Source organism: Lissotriton helveticus, chromosome 9, assembly GCF_964261635.1.
Source record: "Lissotriton helveticus chromosome 9, aLisHel1.1, whole genome shotgun sequence".
In the NCBI taxonomy this organism is placed as follows: domain Eukaryota; kingdom Metazoa; phylum Chordata; class Amphibia; order Caudata; family Salamandridae; genus Lissotriton; species Lissotriton helveticus.
The window spans coordinates 1,179,298,926-1,179,320,418 of NC_136070.1; the positions used below are offsets into that span (position 1 = coordinate 1,179,298,926).

The window sequence follows — 21,493 nt, forward strand, 5'->3', positions numbered from 1 at the left end:
TTGTGACTCATGCATCATGACATTCTATTGCATTAAGGAATGAAACAGTGCCCTTTTACTTGTTGCATGGTTGCTTTTGACATTGGACTCAGTAAGGATGTCATGTTCTATACTGCATTGTTTGGTCTTGATGCAGGGTACTAGTTGGGTGATGTGTTCTATGATGTATGATTTGATCATTATGCTGACCATTGCGGTTATGTCTTCTTTCTTGTTGCATTTCTTTGCTTACTCTCAGCTGAGGTGTAATGTTTTGTAGCTAACTGTGTGTGCTAGTGCGACACCGAAGACCCTGAAGGTTATATATTTACAGACTTTTTCTCAGGAAATGTACTCGTTTCTTTACATACAAGACTTTTTCTTAATCCTCATTGTTTCCTTAACCTGCTTTACTTTCAGTGGTTATGTATAATCTCCTTGCAAATACCTTCCTTAAACCCCTTATTGTTCTGATATATAGTGTGCAGACACCAACTCAGGTATGTTATGCTTTTTAGATGTACGAAATAAAAATGCAAAGTCACATCTAAGAAATGGAAAAGTGCTTAAAATGAATAGGTGCAAGGTGAGGTTTGTTCTGTCTTATGTCCATAAATTCACCAGTCTCCTATGCCATATTGGCAGTACTTCTGACGAAGTATAATTTATTTTTTACTATTTAAGTCATCCATTTTTACCATTTATTACGATTCTATTTGTTTTTTTCAAGAAGATAAATCGGGATCATCCGGTTTGGTTTATTTTGGAGTAAAGTACTAGTAACGTGGCTGACGGGATATCCGTCATGTGTGTGACGGAGTATCCCATCCGCCGAACTCTGAATCAGGCCCAAGGTCTTTTGTTAATATGTAACCAAAGATGTGTTGCCTTTTCTACATCCAGCATACTACACCCACAGTTGTTGCTTCCTCCAATGTAACCACACAGTATTACTTATATCTTCACAGCTCCTGATGCTGCACCCACCAATGTGGCCGTACAGGTTCTGAACAGCACGCTGATTAAAGTGACCTGGGCAGGAATTCACCAAGACCGAGTGCGGGGTCACCTCGGAGGATACAAGGTATTATATTTTTAGTCATTTTTTTTTGTTGCAGATTTTATACTCGACCCGAAGGTATTGGAGCGCTTTACCTGAGCACCGGTTACGTTACAAATTCCGGCTCGGGGAGATTAAGTGATTTGCCCAGAATTACAGTATGTGGACGCGACCCCGAGACTCGAACCCTGGTTTCCAGAACCAAAATCGGCAGTCTTGCCGACGGACCACATCCTCTCCCTATGGAAGTTTCTTGTCACAAATCATTCCATGAAGGGTTAAGGCTTCACATCTGGGTTGGTGGGGTTCCAAACAGTTGTAAGGGAAGAAGTATTATAATGTGGAAATGTCCTTGGTGGTTGACATACTTGTATGATATACTATAAAGGTCAGTGTATGTAGATGGAATAATTCCATTCAGCAAATTCAGCAAAGGAACCCTTCGCCCAGTTTTTTAAGATTCTTTTAAAATTCCAGAGAGGAAGGTCCGCGAAGGGATAAGAGGGGAAAATACTATAAAATCCCTGGAAGTGGGGGAGGAGCTACGTCAGCAAACTAGATGGCTGCTTAGGCTCCCGGCTCCACCAACCTCCGTACCCCGCCGCAATATCCTGTACATTATCCTGATTTTACGCCTAGCCTCTGTGTACATGAACTGTCCAGCACTCCGATGGTGAAATCCGGGAACTTTTATCGGCTGGTTTGACGAAGTTACGTCGAGTTGAAGATTGTGGCCTACTCCAACACTGAAGCCGGGGCCTAGAGTACTTTCACAGCCGGGCAGTAGTGCAACAACATCGGCCGGGAGACCCAGGCTGGGTCCGGTCAATCGGAGTGGATGCTTTGTTTAAGCCCGAATTTGGCAGCGATCGTTTCTATTGCTCAGCATTGATGGAGGAGTGACTCTGCTTGCTGTTGGCTCCGGGTGGGGGTCCCCGTCCCGCGGACCCGGTCCTGGGCCCCCCGGGGCTCGGTGGGTCGGGGTCTCCGGTCTGCGGCCTTAACCGGATTGACCGTGGCTGCGAACAAAGATTGGTCGCCCTCCGCATCTGCACGTTTGTGATCCTGTTTGTCCTCCCTGAGGATGCCAGATTCACCCGGGGAGGTGATCGTGATGGGTGTCGGGTGTGAGATTATGGATCGCACGATGCTTGAGCCGTCGCTGTGGTCAATATTGGCAGAAATTAGGGCGTTTCATACACATGTGGATGTCTTATTGTGCAAATTGGACACACGCCTATCTGAGATGCGCCTGGTGGAACCGGACCCAGCCTTACTGTTGGAACAGCAATCTGCAGCCATTCAAACCATGGCCATTTTGACTCCATGCGAGAACCCCGTGAGGAAGCAAGTATTGAAACCATCGGATGGTGCCCTGGAGAAAGGTGTTCCCGAGGTCGTCAGTGTATTGCCGAACCTTCCACCATTATCGACTCTGGAGGTATCGAAAGGCATTCCCCTCCCGGAGACTTTTGTTCTTGACTTTCCATTCCTTTTGTGGTCGTCTTCTCCTTTCTTGGTGACTTTATGACTCCTGGGCAAGATACGGTGGGACTGTCCATCTAGGAGAGAGAGCTCTTCTTCGTCTGAAGTTCTTGTGGACTCACTGCCTACGAGTCGCCATGGATTGATTCTTGATGACTCCCTTTTCCTCTAGGGCTCCTTTGTGTGCCTTTGGGTCTCGCTGGGGGGGGTTTGTGTGCTGATTCGGAAGGGCCAAGGTTAAGATTTACTAGGTCGTGACGGATTAGAGTGGCTTTACGGGTGTTCGATCTGCAACTGTTTGATCTAAAAGGCTAGGCGGTGTCTTACGGTAACCCCAAATTTTTCTGTAAGTGTTGTCATACGTTGGTCTTTTAGTGATAGGGGGTGTCTGTTTCTGGCGGGGGGACTCAAGGGGCTGGGAGCCCAAACGGATAAGCCCTCCTCCACTCTTTTTTCTACTTTTAGGGTTGTAGTTATTAGGGGCGACAGGCACACTGCTAGTGGGGTTAGGCTGTAGCCATTTGCAGGGGTGCAGGGTGGGGGGCTGGATAGGGTTTTTTTTTTATTTTGCCTTTTTTTATTTCTATAGCCTTTTTCTTCCTTCTCTTTCTCTTCCTTAAAGGATCAGTATAGCTTGTGAATCATTCGGATTCTTATGGTGTACTCGTGTTTAGTGCCTATGCTTTTTATGATGTCCTGATTCCCGGGTGGGCAGGCCCTGAGAACTGGCGCTCAACATTGAATGTATATTGTATTGTCGTTCGCATCCACCTATATGCTTTGGCGCCAATGTCCCATTATAACGGTTCTTACGTGCATATCCAGTTTCTTGCCCTGTCCCCCGTGTTTTTTGTTTGATTGTATGGCACCTGATCCTTTCTTGAATAATATAAAATGGAACCTCTGTCTCATCCTCGGACTCAGTTGTGCATTCTAATATAAGTTATATCCTGAATCGCTGCCGGACCTCAGGGTTGTCGGCTGATGAGCTGTGTCGTACTGTGATCTTACTTTTGTTTAGCGGCCGGCCCCTGCGGTTGTAGGCCCACGCTTGTATTTATATTGAATGCAACAATAAAGGTTTTTCAAAACAAAAAAAAACAAAAAACAAAAAAAAAATCCCTGGAAGTTTATAGTTAAGCAATTAATGTAGTCTTGAGTTCTATAGGAAATTTAGCAAATTGGCTTGTAAACATCCTGTTCGTATAAGATGTTTGTGTTGCTAAAGGACAAACACAGAATGTTTCTAGGCAGGCAGCACTTGAATTTATAAATCCTAGCCCAAATTCAGAGCTGTTTGTCATACACAAGGCATCCTGGTTTATGTCTACTCTTCAAAGCTTCATCATAACCTATTTTTCAGATTACATCAGTATTGATAGTCTTCTGCAATCAATCTTAACTCAACGCTCTAAAAATGTAATCACTCTCAGCATTGCAGGTATCACTGCTGTTAACCTGCAATCTTCCCTAGAGTTTTAAAACATAAAGTCGGAAAGAAATTGAAAATAGATGCACAGCCAAAATGTGTTATGTCTCCATCATGGCCATCTGTCCATAGCCGACTCTAAAGACTAACAGTGCCTTCACTGCAATATGAAGCAGCTCCTGCTTTGTCACAGAGTAACACTATAGCAGGGCTTCTTCTTGTCTTTATATCTGAAATTGAGTCTGAAAGGCAGTGCCTTTGAATGCTGCAAACTTTGAGAACAACTGAATATTACAGAAAACGATTGTACCAGAATGTCAGAGACTTAGATAACACCCTGAAACAGCATATCATTCACCCAACCTGTTGTAGCCACCGAAATGCACAAATGGTGACAAAGGGTCTGATTACTACCTTAACGAATAGTTTAATCTGTGATAATGGTAACAGATACCCCGTCCGCCGAAATTGAAATCCCATATGCTATAATGGGATTTCGATGGATAGGATATCCGTCACCATTGTGACGGCGTAATCAGTATGCAGAAGTCGTAATCAGGCCCAACGTTTATATCAAACTACCAAAGCCTTGTTATGCGTCTGAATCTCACACACTGTGAGCACACAAATCATACAGGCTGCGATGGCATGTGAATTACGCACTGCTGTATCACATGATACCTGCACCAGACCTCTGTATACATCCCTAAACTGTAAGAGTGACTAACCTTCTAAATTTCACAGACCACCAGAAGCTCAATCTCACAGATGCAAACTGCTTCTGAATCTCACAGACCCTGAGGATGGTTGTAATGCACAGTATGACAGTCATTGAATCACCAATAATCTTACACCATAATTACCACAGATTGAGACAGTGATCCTGAAAATATGCAAGCTCCTAAATTATTAACACCTACTGAATGCCAAAAATATTCTTCAACTGAAGAGCCAATGACAAGACCCAGAATTACAAAGATTGAATGTGTCCGTTAGCTGCAAGTCTTATGATGTGGGCATGCGATTACTGATTCTCTTAACTCCACACATGTTCAAATAAATTACACAGGCACCAGATTACACAAATTCAGACTATTCAGAGTTTTAGGATTGATTGATTTTAGTTCTCAAAGGTTATGACTTTTTAGTCCTACAATATATCATCTCTAAGGCTTATTGCTTAATCTGAACTACAAAGGATTTGTCGGCGTTTTGGGTCCCACAGATCAAGCCTGTGTCATATATGGTGAACAGGTGCGAATTGCATGGAATCTACTTTATTTTCATTTGCTGAGATTGGGATATGGTGCTTCTTCGATTGTCTCTAGATAAACATATTAATACTCCGATTTTCAGGTAAACTGGTGGAAAGTGCGAAACCTGCTAGATGGGAAAAAGCATCACCCAGAGAAGCGCTCCCTGACGTTTGCAGGGGAAAGAGACTCCGGAATGGTTCCTGGCCTTGAGCCGTTCAGTGATTACCAGTTATGTGTGACAGCTTTTAACACAAGAGGAGAAGGGCCTGCGAGTCCAGTGCTCACATTTCAGACTCCTGAAGGAGGTAATGGAAAAAGGATGAGTATTTACATTTCAGAATGCATTTCCTCAAAAATAGTGCAACTTCAGATACATTTCCACCTGAATCACAGTACGTCCATGGCCCCATCAGTGGTTTAGTTGTTTCTTTAATGAGGCATATCACAAGCACTTTGCCACCTACAGCATCCAGGCCCCCTGTAAATCCCTTCCACTTTAACAACACCTTGAAAATTTCACCCAAGAGGTTCATTTCCTTCAGCATCTTTGTCACATATCATTCCCACTGGACGTTTTCTGTCATCTACAGAACTTTGTACAGGGGACTACGTAATCACTGCCATGACTAACAAACAACCAAAAACTTTCCAGGAGTCCTCTATTTCTTCTGTCATTCCTTTATCCCTGAAGTACCATTGTCCTCTTAAACTCTGCCACACTTTTTTCCCTTTGTATATTTCCGTCAACAGAGGCGGGAAACATATTTATTGAATTGAAACCTTCAAGAAATGTCAAATAGTATCAACACAAAATTGGAGCAGGGCAACATAAATTCTGTCACCCCCAGAACAGCTTAATTGTCAAATCTCTTCTTTAGACCCCTCCACCATACACCTTAAAAGTTCTTTTCAACAAATCTTCTCCTCTTGGGTTGGTGACCCCCCTCCTGTACCTACTTTCGGAATTATTAATCTGAGCTCAGTTTCCAGCTTCCCTCGCCCTACTCCATGTTTTCAGTTGTGTACACTGGTTGCCTCATCTTTATTCTTTGATCTAGTGATCAAAGAATAAAGATGAGGCCACCAGTGTACATAACTAAAAACATGGAGTAGGGCGATGGAAGCTCGAAACTGAGCTCAGAATAATAATATTTCTGAGAATAAGTACAAGAGGGGAGGACACCAACCAAAAAGGGAGGAGAACAGACCAATGCTTTCTACACAGTTAAAGGCTTCTGGCATTGGTCCATAGACTGATCTCACCAGTTACCTTTTCTTTTCAGAAGCCCCACTATCTACTTTAATGCCATCTTATGAAAAACCTCTAGTACTTTAACTGTCTGATCTCCCCATCCCAATTCTGGTAATACTTGATGAACATGAACTTATTTGTCTAAATAATTGACTTCTGGGCTTTCTAGGTACACCTCACTGGTGTGGGCTTGTCATTTCTTCCAATTTTTTAACCTTCCATTCTGTATGCAACTGTGATGACTTAAGCGTGTTTGCCATTATATTTGACTAACTGTTCCTTCTTCTTTTCCAGTTCCGGATCAACCACGTTTTCTACAAATTCACAGCTTTGAGGAAGACTCAGTAACATTGACCTGGGCTCCACCCAAGAAGCCCAATGGTATTCTCCGTGGCTACTTGCTGCAGCACCAGATCAGTAAGTGGAAAAGATTCAAACTCAAAGGGGAGACACAATTATTTGGTGTTTTTTAGGTGTTTGAAACATGAGATTTCTCTCATAGTAATTGTTCTTGCGGCAGTGAAACTTACATTCCAACATAAGAAGAGTTGGTACTTCAAAATTATCAATAGGAGGCCTTTCCAGTGTTGCTGTATATTCAGACTTTTGAATGTTTTTTGTAACTGATGAATAAGCAGCACTTTCTGATAGCCATGTGGATGCACCCACATTGATGGTATGCACCTATACACATTCTTGGTAATCTATCTCAAGAGAAGGCAGGAACACACATAAACTTACCAAAGATACGAATTCCTTTGACTTAGATTTGTTACCATTAATAAACTTGTGTACATTTCACAAATCTCCACTCAACTTTGCAGACCTATTCTTCCTTCTACATTGGCAGATGATGATAGGAGTTAAGGGAATTCAGTTGTACTTGTCTCCTCTGATTTTGCTATGACAATTATCTCACAACCATTGGGCTTTGTACAATGTCTTGTATGCTATATGTTGCAAATATGATCACTGTATGATCACTTCGTCATCTACACTTTTTTCACCTATATCATTGTGTATTATTATATTGCAATGCACATGGATTGTTGTAATACAATTGTAAAAGAACCCCAGATTTGTTTTCCTTTGTACAATTCAGTTGGAACAAAACTGCATTTCTATTCTGCTTTTGGATTCCTCTAAAGTTTAGTTGAGGTTTCCTAATGTAAATGAGTCCCACGTGACCGTTTGTTTGGAATATAAACTTTGTCCCCCTGTCCTATGGGTATTTAGGGGTGTCCTTGCTGCAAATATATATTTAGAAAAGTTAAAGGCAGCCATGCACTTTTTAGGTACACTTTGCCTATGTACTGCGTTTCGCCCAGATATGTGTTAAATTTGATATTTTTTTCTCTACACATTGCCACTTCATTAAAGTGGTAATGGGTAAGGAAAGATATTTGAAGTATCTAAATATTTAAGAAACAATATACAGAGCCCTGCAGTACAACCTCAGGAGTTCCACAAGACCCAAAAAAAAAAATATATATGTTAAAAAAAATAAAAATACACTGTATTACCCTATATATTGCAACTATAGCGGTTACAGTGCATTTTCCAGTTTTAACAAATTTAAATCTTAAGTAAAAAGTTTACGGGGTACAGCAAATATACCTACAAATTACAGCACAAATTTAAACACTTTTTGTACAATGTGCAGTTTTTAATAAACTGCTGTGAAAATTTTAAGAAAATTATAAATACATTTATCTACCTATTAGCACTTTAATTAGGAACATCAATAAAACCTAATTACCTAAAGGTAAGTCCATTACCCAGATCGCAGCAAAATGCAGAACGCAGACAAAATGTGTTGAAAAACATGGCTGCCTTTTACCTCAGGTAAATGTAGTCATTAGCCAATCATATACTGCCTTATCATGCTCATGTACGGCGGTATACCACAAACGTACTGGGATATACCACAGCACAATATGTAAATTAGTATTTTAAAAATTATAACTTTAAAACTACTTACACTGCTCACACATACTACCAAAAGTTGCCATTTATACCAAATAATCTATTTTCCTGCACCATTACATATGCATCCATTAACAAACTTTCATGTTACGTCTGTTTCAATTACCACACTCCACTGTACACCACACCACTCTATGCATCTCCACTCTATGCTATTAGATTCTACGCCACTCCACACAACATCACTCCACTATACACCACTCCACTCTACGCTAATCCGCTGTACTCCACTCCTCTACACTATATGCCAATACACTGTACGCTACTACACAGTTTGCTATTACACTCCCTGCCACTATATTTTATGTAACTGCAGTTTATGCCAGTACACTGTGCACAATTCCACTCTACACTACTGCACTCAACACTGTTCCACTGTACATAACTCCTACCTGTAACACTACACTCTACGTTATTTCAGTCTATGCCACTCCACTGTACCCCATTTCAGTGTATAATGCTGCACTGTACATTATTCCTTTGTATGTCACTGCACATGCACACCTCTACTGTTTGCCACTCCTCTATACGCCACTCCACTCTACGAAACTCCACTGTATGATACTGCACTATACATTAATCCATTCTATGGAACTACATTTTATTGCAATAAGCAGGGCGGAGTTGGGTCCTGGGTCTTTTGCCAAGAGATTCTACCCCTCTGGAGTTGGCTGGGGCATTGGGGCAGCTACCTTATCCTGAGGTTGAGAATGTGATCCTTGCTGCGTGACATCCCTCTACAAAGTCCAATTATGTGGGGTAAATGGACACATTTGTTGCCTGGTGTGGAGTCAGCAACACAGCACCATTACACACTAAAAAGCTGGATGTTTTATTGTTGGTTTTACTTATGTCTGAAAAAGGCCTTGCAGAGGGCACCATAAAGGATTATTTGTTTGCCCTTTTGGCCTTTTTATGGTTACCAGATGAGCTATCCATGTTTAAATAACTTATTGTGATGAGGCTTATTAGAGGTTTGACTTACACGTTCCCTCTAAAATGGTCTGTGATTCCACAGTGAGACCTTAATATGGTCCTGACTTTTCTCCTGTGTACTCCCTAAGAGCAGATTGCCAGCTGCTGATTTGGCTCTGATGATTGACTTACTCATCACGATCTCTTCAGCTTGCCGCTTGAGTGAGCTCCAGGATCTTTTAGTGCAACTGCCCTACACCACCTTTACCCCAGACAAAGTGTTACTGTAGACCAGGGTGGACTTGTTGCCGAATGTCATGACTCCTTTTCACATTGGGCAATCGATCATGCTCAGAAACATTTTTGCCTCATTCTCAGCTCTCCAAAAAGGAAAGACTCCATCGGCTGGACCAAAAAAGAGCATTTAATCTTTTTTTTACATCAATCACACCAAAGACCTTTGGGTGGAAGGTCATATTTTTAAAGTGGTGCAGAAAAGAACTTTGTTAAGATGGATAGTCATTTGAATTAAGATTTGCAACGCATTGGCCAAAAACAGCCCCAGGTAGGACTGAGGGCTTATTCCGCCAAGGCTGCCACAGATGCGTTGGCACCCAGAGTGCATGTCCTTGACATCTGTCAGGCTGTGACATGGGCTTAGTGCACACATTCACAAAGCACTACTACCTACAGCCAGGTCTGAAAGTAAAATCATTTCACTTGTTTGGTCTTGCAGGACTTTTTGAGCTGAACCCACTCCAGAGACCCTCCACCTAGGGAGGTATTACTTTGGTATATATCCTAATGGTGAAGAATTAGCAGTTAGAAGTTTCTATCAGAAGAACAAGTTACTTACCTTCAGCGAGGCTCTTTCTGGTGGGTACTCTATCTAACCGAAAATGTCTTTCCTGCCCTTCCACTACCTGTTCTGTGGAGTGGTCTTTTTTTAACCACCTAAAAAAGTCAAAAATTACTGGTACCTCCAATTATTTTCTGCACCTGGTCTGATGGAGCAGAAGGAGCCAAGAAAGAAACTGATGTTGACGTGCAGAGATGGTGCTGAAGTTATATGCAACTCTGCACCATCACTACTATGACACTATGATGTCAATGTGTAGATGCTAGGCATGCGGGAGGACTGCTGAGAAAGCTTCCAGATGCATTCTAGCACCTGGAGTATTCTAAATGTGAGCAATCCGTGGTAAGATAGAGTATCCACCCGAAAAATTATTACTAAAGGACCGTGGCGTAGCTAGCCCTTGTGCCGCCTGTGAAGGTACCTGCTTTTGCCACTCCGCAGCCGCGTGAAAAAGCGGGGGAGGGTTTCGCGGTATCGACCCCGACAGCTGAATGAAAGAGCAGGAGGGGGGGTGCATGTGGAGGCCGCCGCCCCCCTTGCTACGCCACTGCTAAAGGTAGGTAACTTGTTCTTTATTACTTTTTTGACTTATGGTTCATGGGTATGCCGATTGTACTGTTCTAGTACTACGATAACGTGTAATTCTTTGTAGAATGGTTCAGTCTAGCATTCCATCTTGTTCCCTTTCCAGTGACAGTATAGATTTCTGTAGGGTGTTGCTTACTGTTTCTTTAGAAATCAATCAGGAAGTCAGAACTATCCTGTCGTCTTCTGTGTGATTCCAAGGCTCTGTTTTGTTAGGCACTTGAGAAGGTCCAGAGTATTAGGAACTCGATTTTTGCTCCTCTTATTTCTTGACCCTTTTGCTGCTCGGTGGCAGTACGTGTTTGACCAACCATCCGCGTTTCTTTTCCCAGTAAATGACACCGATGAGATTGGGGAACTGAACAGCATCAACATCACAAACTCTTCGCTGGTGAGCTGGAGGATCCCGGACCTCGACTCCAGCACCAAGTACAAGTTCTACCTGCAGGCCTGCACCTCGACAGGCTGCGGGCGAGCAACCACCGAGGAAGGCCTGACAGTGCCACAAGCAAGTAAGTTATTCCTTCAGGATGTCATATTTCAGAACAGCAACACAAAATATAGCAATTACTTGTACAGGATGGTGAAATTCTAGTAGAGTAACATGCTCTTCTCCTCATTTTTATGATCTTGAAGCCCTTTTTGCCACCAAGTTCTGGTTCCACAGACCTTCCAAGGACGCCTGCTGGTCAAGTTTTTTGTTTGAAGTTGGATATTTTATTTATTTTTAGAGTAAAAATTACAAAAAGAAGTGGATTTGTTTACCACTTGTTGAAAAGATGACGCTCCTCTCCTACTCCCTTATCTAAGTGGCTATTTTAGAATCTTGCCAAAGACAGATTTGATGTCGAGTACGTGTTATAAATGCCTTTCATTCACGGTGATTGATTCTTCAACATGCAGTTCATGAGCTTTTGTTAAATTCAGGACAGCGTATATCTATAGAGAAGAGCATGCCCTCCATATCACAGAAGAATACATGAATTGTAGTTTGTGAATATTTTTCTGAGTAGGTCAGATCGTAGGTGAAGGATGGCTATGAAAGCAAATCACAAAAAAATAATCCCCAGTACTCACACCCTACGTTTTTCTGCTCCCGGAGCAGTGTAAACCTTTCGAAAACGATACCTTTGATGAAAAAACTAGAAATAAGCCATACATTTTCCATTTGAATCAAGCTTCCTGTAAGTGTTGTTATTGGCTCTCATGTCAGTATATTGCCACAGATTAGTTAAATGTAGAAGGCACACAAATCGAACAAAAATACATGTAACATGAATATTAATGTTAGAGGTAAAAATATGACCATGTCAAGAAAACTTGCAATCATGGGCATTGCAAATGTAACACATCTGTAACGATACTTCCCATTGTTACATAGAATCTGCAAAATGACTCAAAGTTCCAAAACACAGAAGTGAAATGGAATGCCCATGATTGCAAGTTTTCTTGTCATGGTCATATTTTTACCTCTAACATTAATATTCAGTTACATGTATTTTTTTTCGATTTGTGTGCCTTCTACATTTAACTAATCTTTTCTATCTTTTCCACTAAGAAACAATGCGCCAGTAAAGAAACTGTTGCTCAAGGGTTTCCAAAATGGCAGAGAACTTGCACTTTTCTCCCTTGGGATAATTTATACACAGGTCTCAATGTTATTGTAATTGCTGCGCCGGACTGTGTATTGGCTATAACAAGTTGGGGTGTGGTTTTTGGCGTAAGAACCGGCTCAATGATTCTGGTTTGTTTAGTTCCAAATGGTATTGAGGCCCCATATGTAAGTGAAGCTATAGTCGTTTTAACAAAATATAACATTGTCCAAACATTGAGTTGATGTTTGTGATTACTGCGTCTTACTGGACTTAATTATAAACTTAAACCTCCTCCTGAAATACGGCTTGACCGCTCGAACTAAGGACCTAGCTAGCTTTCTGTGGAGAGTCAAGTAAAAAAAAAGAACAACTCGATTATCCAACTGCAATATCATGGTACCTAATGCAGTGCAACAGTGTTAAACAACATATCCCAATAGCACTTCAGCAGGAATTAGATGACTCACAGGTCCATCTGTCAGGTCAGTCGTCTTCTCTGGGAGCAAATCACCTCGAATTTTTAAATGAACTCCTCCTGTAGTTCTCATAGCTATTTCCAAAACCTCAATAACCAGCTTCAACTTTCACCAGTGCCTGATCTATGAAAACAAGGTGCATATAATGCCTTATGTTTAGATTTTTTTTCTTTATTTTTTTACCTTGAACCTTTTTAAAGAGGTTTCCCTGCTCAGGTAGTTCGTAGCTCCTTTGCCACCGTCTAATATCTGATCAAACACAGAAAGCAATTTCTTTCTTTCACCATCAGTGTCTCGATAAGAATGAGAAAGCGCAGATACCCTCTAGTGGCTAATCTTGGGTACTGCAGAAAGCTAAACTCAAGATGTTTTCTTATTTGCTACAAATTACATTTGACTAGTAGACACGAACGCACCTCTACCGACAGCACAATCGATTGGATAATCAAGGATGGATTTGTATTTTCAAATCTCTTCATGTTATCCTCTAGGTTAGATTTCCTCCTTGCTGCCTATATGGACCGATATTATCATCAAGGGGTTCTGGTGATCTGATAAATAACGAGGCAGAAGAATCCTACCAAGGCAATGTTGGAACATATTACACGTTACGCAATATGCATTTTCTATATTACGGGGCATATTTATCATGCAGCTGCTTCGCCCTTGCACCAAGCTGTGGGGCACAAGGGAGACCCAGCTACTAAGGAAGATTTATCTTGCGTTGCCCTGTGTGGCTTGATACATCTGGAGTAACACAACTCAGTGCATATTGCTATGTTGTGTTACTCTGCCTCACGGAGGTGTTCTATCCACTCATGGGGCCTCATTTATGAGAAATGACGCATCACTGCATGAAACCAGCGATGCGTCACTTCTCAGTGCGCACTCCTTGCGACATACCTGATGCGTCATATTTACTATATGACGCATCATGTCGCAAGGAGTTACAGATACGTCAGTATTTCTGACGTATCTGTGGGGCGCAAAAGTGACGCATTGCTGGAGTGTGTCACAAAAGTGACGCAACCCCAGCAATGTGTCCTTTCACATGGGGCAAGCCCCATGTGAAAGGGCTTGAGTCAGTCTTACACTTGCTGTGAGGTAGGCGTAGGATTTTGACGCATTTGAGTCCTAGAAGTGGCGCAGTGAAATCTCATAGATTTCACTGCGTCACTTCCAGGACCCTTTCCTGCGTGGGAACACCCCCCCCTGCATACATTATACCTGGCGCAGGTATAATATAGCGCAGGGGTTTACAAAGTGACACATCTACCTGGATGCGTCACTTTGTAGATGTGGCGCAACTAGACGCATTTTTTACACTGCTGGTGCGTCACAAAAAGTGACGCGCCTGTGGTGCAAAAGTGACGCAAGGGCTCATAAATGAGCCCCATGGATTTTTGTGCATTCTCAGATTTACCATAACTGTAGACCTGGAAATATTTTTAAATGCTACGCCTCCCAGGTGTGGCTTAACAAGGAGAAATATGTTTGTTTCCCCTTGTTTATTACTCTTTATGCATTCTGCATTACACACAGAAAGAGGAAAATGCTTCAGATTATTGTTTTTGTGCAGGAAGGTGGCCCTTCCTGCACAAAACAATCCTGCTTACAATGCAAGCAACCTTGCACCATGGAGTAACAGTTTCATTGATGGCTGAATTTTGAAATCATCACGGAGAAATCATGTTGCCTACGACCTTTTTCTATGTGTTTTCAAACCCAGACCGGCTCAAGATTTGGAATTGCCTGTTGCAGGCAATTCTCTTGTTTGACAAAATGGCAATTGCAAATTGCATCTCCTCTCTGTGGGTGTCTTTGGTCATTGTGTAAGTGAAGATATGAGCAGTCTAATGCAATTCAGAATGTATACAGATTTAGTTGAGAATGCTGCAATACCAGAGGCGGACAATATGTGCCAATGCAAGTTCTGCAGTAGCTACTTGATGAAGCACTGTGAACAGATAAATCGTATTGCATACCGAAGCCATGGTGCTAATCATTCTGCCTGATAACATTGATGAAGGCATTTTCTTGTAAACCATATGAAGGGGCTTATTCACAGACCACCTTTTGTGGCAGTGGCGTAACACAGGCCCCCGCAGTGGGGGTCCCTGAATTGCAGAGGACCCCCTCAGCACAGTACTCTGGCCCAAGAGTTGATTACATTCGGAGCAGAGTGGCCCTCTGTGTACCTTGTGTGGGGGGGGGGAATCCTCAAGTTTCATTACACCACTGCTTTGTGGTGAATAACGTAATATTACATTAGTACTATTTATTATCTAAAAAACTATTCACAGACGTTTTACAGGAGACCTATATGTCCATTTCTTTAATACAAACACACATCCACAAAAGAATGATGCCATTGCTAGCCACAACAACTCTTCTAAATTATTACATCCCTAAGTGATGTCAGAACAGACTCAAATGTACTCAAGCCCAGCCTTCAGTAAACCAGTCCCACGTGTCCACTCCCAGTACTGCAACACTCTATCGTAAGCTGGGCAATTAACGTATTTTGACATTGAAATTATTATGTAATTTCAAAACCAATGTTGTTTAATTATTTCACATTGTAGGTAGCTACTAATGAAAAATACAAGTGTGTTTATCAAGTGCCCTTTCAGTAGCATAGATTGATATATTCTTTTATAATATATTAGATGTACACTTTTATCTGGAGGGTGTTTCAGATACTTTTTCCCACCATACCTATCAATATCTTCTTAGGTGGATTAATAGATGTGCATCCTACTGAAAGAACTGCTATATGTTTCCTGTTGAACTTTGACCCTGTCTTCCAGTGTTTTGGGCACTCTCCTCATAGACTGTAAATGTGTCCAACTGCACTTCTTGCTTTATATTTTCCACAGGGCTATGAGATACCATAGCCCACCTTACCAGGCAACATCATCTTTGATGATAAATTCAATCCTTGTGTTGTACTATTTTGACTATTTTGTCTCCAGTTGTTGGAGTGGTCATTCTCACTGTGTTTCCCAAATGCAGTGACTGTTCTTTTTCTGATTGTAAAGGTGCTGTCAACATGCCTCAACCTCACAGACAACTTAATTTATGAGCTAGTTGCAATAACCTTAGCCCTTACTCTAGCCATCACTTTGATTCTGTGGTCCACAAGTCTTAGGCTTAACTGGAGATGTTGCCGTTGTGGATTGCGATATTATGCAATGCTATGCCATCAGATTTATAAAGCACATGGCAACCTGTAGACATCCCAGTGCTAGTTGAGGAACACTGTTCCACTAAGGCCAGATGTACCACCTGGAGGGTCAGTTCTTCAAAAACTAAGTCTTGAGAAGTTTTCGAAAGTAGAGCTCATTGTCCATGGATCGAATGGCCAATGGGAGGGAGTCCAGAGTTTAGCCACATTAAGGCTAAAAGACCATCCTCCACTTCTAGCTCTTCTAATTGTGGGCCCGGGGGCCAGGTGTGCGTTGGTAGATCTCAGATGTCTTTTGGGAGTGTAGGGGATGACAAGTTGGTGTAAGATAGTAGGACCATGCTCATGAAGGGCTCTATGTGCGTCACATTGCTTTGTTTTAAAAATCTTTGGGCAGCTGGTTGCCAATGAAAAATCTAATAAACCTCATCTGACTGCTAGTACCTAGGGATCCCTAACAGTGTGCGCGCAGCAGCATTCTGCACAACTGGTAGTTTTCAAATGACTACCTTAGCAGTGCCTATGTAGTGCACGTTGCTATAATCCAGGAGAGAAAAAAATCAATTCCTAGACTACCAGCCTCCTCGAGGGCTGGGGGAGCAGGGCCAGGATCTTGAAAAACATGCACAAGGTTCCTAAGCAGCTCGCTGATAGTTTGTTAGCCTGCCTTTTCATAAAAATTGTTTTATTCAGCCAAACCGCCCAAACTTTTTATAGCCATTTTGGGGGGGTCTGATGTTCAGCTTGGGATCTCAGATATAAAGTTTACTAATGATTACATAGTCTTGAATTCGACATTCAACAGAGATACTTGTGTCTCAGACTGTGGGTTCAGCAACAATGTAGGAGCCTCCCATATTTGGTCTTGAAATTAAATTTGTATACTAGAACTTTGAATTTGACAATGACCCTTAATATTTCTTTCACCACCTTTTTCCTAGCCTAGAATATTTCACTTTACTGTTATCTATGGCCAAGACTATCATATTTTACAGCGACTCTGGTTACTTAGATATTGGGGTTGGCTTGTCCTCAGCAGTGATTCCATAGTTTAGTATACAGATCTTAAAACTGGGGGCCTCAAGTGATTCCATGGCGGGTGCCTGGCTCTGGCCAAAAGAAGCATTATGCTGATAACCGTGATTTGTTTTTAGCAGAACAAAAAGAGAGACAGTAAGCTGCTCTTTAATGGGCCCGTACTAACATCTTTTGTCATTTATATCCTAGCTGGCAGAATGTGGCAAAAGAGAAGGGACTTCAAATATTCTTCAAAACTCCACCCCTATTTCTAAAAAGTACACTGTGGATACTTTTACATGTGACCAGAATAGTATGTTTGGCAATCATGTATTTGATTTGATTTTTCAAATGGTAACAGAACTGAACTTCAATGTTTAAATAAGTCTAGACATATTTAAACATTGCCATTTCAATAGAATAATTGTGAAATCTTTTCAAGGGGGGCCCCAGCGCTTTTTTTTTTCACTGGAGGGGCGCAGCATTAAAAAGTTTGAAGACCACTGGTTTAGTATTTACTACTTCTCAGTGAGCCTTGGAGTTCAAATACTGAATGTGAAAGGATTGTTGCAGTCTTAGGTTTTGGTTTTAACAATGATATTGTCTTCATCAGTGATGCAATTGTCTAATATATCATATTTGATAGTGATTCCAAGAATTCAAATACTGGATGTGACAGCATTTTTGGAGTCTATGACATTGAATAAGTCACTGGTTTGGTAGATGCCGGTATGTTTTCTATGGAAATGTCATAATCTGGCATTTTAGGTTTGCAGTGATCCTGGAGTCTTAGATACGATGATCAACATTTATCCTGTGGTCTAAATCCTATCTGACAGTGATATCATCTGAGTGCTGTGACGGAGTCTTAGATATTGTGTTTGACAATGAATTGATGATCTCTGATCCCCGGTTCATCAAAGTTTCTTTTGAATATCATGTTTTACAGTGATGCATTTGTCTCAGACAAATAGTCAACAGTGATCCCAAACCTTATGAGATCCTACTTGAATGTGATACTGACCATGATCCCACTTTCTGAAATGTTGTGTTCGTAGTGATACTGGAGACTTTACTATTGGTTTCAGCAGTGATCCTCTGACCTAAAAATTTAGATTATCAATATGCAATAATGAAATTACGACTCCAATTGTTTTTCAGGGTGTCTTTCTATACTAAATGAAATTCAGACTGTAAATGTGAATTTTTAGGAAACCCTTTTAAGCTTAATGATTATTATTTTGTTGATATTGTAAGTTGAACTTAAAACAATGTCAGATACAGTGACTAGAGGAATTACTTTACTGTGTGATACTAATATTGTAAGCATTTATTTGCCCAAAAATGTGTATTTATTGTGAATGATTTTAAAATGTATTTTTAAACTTGTATTTCTAAAAGATAATTTCTTAGAAAGAAATAATATACTACAAAATGTGTGATGCTCAGTCTTTAAATATTGTCCTTTTTTGTAATTTTGGGCTCTCAGTGTGAGTTTCACAGATATCATGTAAAATAGTATACACTGTTAGACATTAATCCCAGTGTCTCATATTTGGGTGATAGGCATCACATATTTCCTGTTTTAAAGCATTATTGAGTCTCTAAAATAGAGTTTGACATGACTAATGGTAAAAAAGTTCAGAATTTGAAAGCATGATCATCAAGTACCTGTGCTTAATGTTTGATTATTTGAGATGTCGTCTGTCACCTATTCGTTTGTGCCAGCGATGGGACCTATTTAAAAGTATGTTTTCCCCAAGCACATTATTGTTGTTATTCAAACCTGTAGTCACTGATCAAAGAGTTCAAATTGACACCAGCCACAGTAGAGATTACACACAGCTGAACCATCTTTGTAGATTGATGTTGAGCTGCTACTTTGACTTGTTAAAAAAACCTTCATCTTATATTATAAAGTACCAGTGTTTGTAATTGTTAAAGTTGATAAAGTACTGGTATACTATTGAGTATCTTCTATGATTTTGTGAGGGTAAACAGAAAAAAAATGTACAAGCTTAAAAGGAGAGGAATGTTTTTGTTTTCATGAATTGTGTGATTTTTACGTGTTAGATTATTTGAAATGTTTTTGTAATAGTTTGTCTTTGTAATATATGTTTTTATGTTTTAAATATGTGTAGATGATATGAAAGCTAAATAACCTACCTCCTTCTCCCCTCTCAAGAGGATGCAGCTTGGATTTCTAATACACACCCTGGTCTGTCGCTGCTTTGCTTTTTGCTGGTTGGAAATTTTGTGTGGAAAGCTTGCAGTAAAATGCTTGTGCTCTGCTTCTATACATCTCATAGGCAAAGAGATCTGGAGGGTTTCCGAAGCCGGAAACGCAGCACACACGTTTCGCCCCGTTGAGGTACAGGAGCCGGGATCAGATTATACAATCCATCTAGTGACAAAGAACTGGGTTGATAATGGTAGCATTTTTGAAGATGTAATTGAGACAAGGGGAAGAGGTGAGAAAAGTTGACATTTTAGACTCATCACATTATTCAAAACCCATCTTTTTCATATTTTTTTTAACAAACCATCTGCAAAAGGTATTAGATTTGGGAAACACTCTTAATGTAGTGAGTCTCATGGAAGACTCGTTAACCAAATGTATGAAGGGAAATTGTGTTGCCTTGAAATAGAAAAGGACATAATGCTACACACATTAGTGTCATCTTGAGGAATTTTAGGTTCCTGAGTAAGACATATTTTTGAGTTCCCTGTTAGTAAAACTTTGAATTTTATTATACGTTTTCTTATCAATAAAGCCCACATAATGGCAAGCAACATTTTCAAAAATAGGGTTCACACACAATTAGTTTATATATGTCTTTCGAGACCTCCAATAATCACACTGGGCAAACAGATCCAGAGTCAAAAGTAGAGATAGGCAGAAAGAAGAAAAGAGGTTCAGATATAGAAATAGACAGAGGCAAGCTAGAGAGAGAGACAGAAAATTCACTTTCCCGGGGGACCCCTTGGGAGGTGGGGACAAAGGCAGTTGCCCATTTTGCCCTTGTCTTATAATGTCTTTGACAGAAACCAAATGCTCTTATGACATTGGCTGAGGTCTTGTACAGTTGGCTTGGCCAACACCAAAGATACCTTATGCTTAAATCCCCTAAAATAGAGGTGATCTTTTAAAATAAGCATTTCATACTGAAATGGTATTAAAGTATACACTTACCAACTTCATGTACAGTATCTGTAATAACAGTCCAAAAATGGTATTAGTACTTGCATCAGTATTGGAACTGAACACTCACATGGATACATGCATTTGAGTCGGAAAACGCCTATGACTGAGTTGTTGTGGGTAACGAATAACATGTATCAGAACAAAGACTAAACCTGTAAAACAACTACAGACTAAACATGTTCTCAAATATAGAGACAATCCCTCCAGAGAGGCCATGGAAGCATCTGCAAAGTTGACTACTTTGTTGAATTTTCAAATAGAATTTCCAGTCACTATGCAAACCACACAAAAATGTACCTTGAGATTTTCAAATGATACCGATGTAGCCAGTGGATGGTCTGAGGAAGTAACATGTGGCAGGGTCGGACCTCTTTATCTGCTAGACAGAACCACCTATCGTGCAATTCTCCATTAAAGACTTGGGTCCCATGTGCTGCAAGGCCGTGAAAAAGTACACCTGTGGTGCCTAAATTTAAAAAAGCAGAGTGCTTTAGGGTGCTTTTTTTTTTATCTTAGCTGCCCAAATACGGAACACTATTCACCAACACATCAGAGTGATAGGAGGCCCACCTAGTATATGGAAGGAATCTAAAAACTCTCCTTTTATCAGAAACATACCACATTGTCTAATAGTATACACATATGTCTTGTAGTATTGTCCTGTTGAGTAATCTCAGTGTGCTCTCACTTTTTAGGGGACTACAGGTGCAGTGTAATATGTACTTTACAGTATAGCCAACATAACATAACTAATCATTTTTAGCTTGGTACGTGTATTATGTTTTCACTACTGTGATGACAAAAATAACTCTTATATCATCCTTATGTGTGACAGTGTCCATTGATTTTACATTGCCCATGCAGTATAGAAACCTTTTTGGCTAATGATGATATAAACTTGTAAACATTGTTCTGACTGTGGGGTTAATATCTGTATTTACTACAGTAGAAAGTGAAAAAAGTTAAAGACTGCACCACAACTGTCTCTGCTGTAAAATATACAAGACAATACAAATGTCCTGATTATAGTAGAATTTGAATTCACTAATTCAAATTTAAATTTAATTAAGGCAGCTGAATCCCATTTTATATGCTTCCATGCAAATGAGTTTCTGAATCTAAGAATCCTCCTTCTTGCAAAAATTGAAGATTTAATTCTGCAGGACCCTCTCACCTGCCACCCTTGTTAAAGGAAATACTTCTTTCA

The 21,493-nt window shown here is 40.6% G+C and overlaps 1 protein-coding gene across 3 annotated transcripts in view; it reads left to right on the forward strand.

The window, feature by feature from the left end:
• Positions 1 to 21,493, forward strand: part of CHL1 (cell adhesion molecule L1 like) — a 524,527-nt gene that overhangs the window by 459,410 nt on the left and 43,624 nt on the right. For all 3 annotated transcript variants that reach the window (XM_078661653.1, XM_078661651.1, XM_078661652.1), the window contains 5 exons: positions 948 to 1,063; positions 5,310 to 5,514; positions 6,756 to 6,878; positions 11,139 to 11,318; positions 19,391 to 19,552. In XM_078661653.1, coding sequence (XP_078517779.1) covers positions 948 to 1,063; positions 5,310 to 5,514; positions 6,756 to 6,878; positions 11,139 to 11,318; positions 19,391 to 19,552 — 786 coding nt within the window. The remainder of the gene's footprint in view (positions 1 to 947; positions 1,064 to 5,309; positions 5,515 to 6,755; positions 6,879 to 11,138; positions 11,319 to 19,390; positions 19,553 to 21,493) is intronic.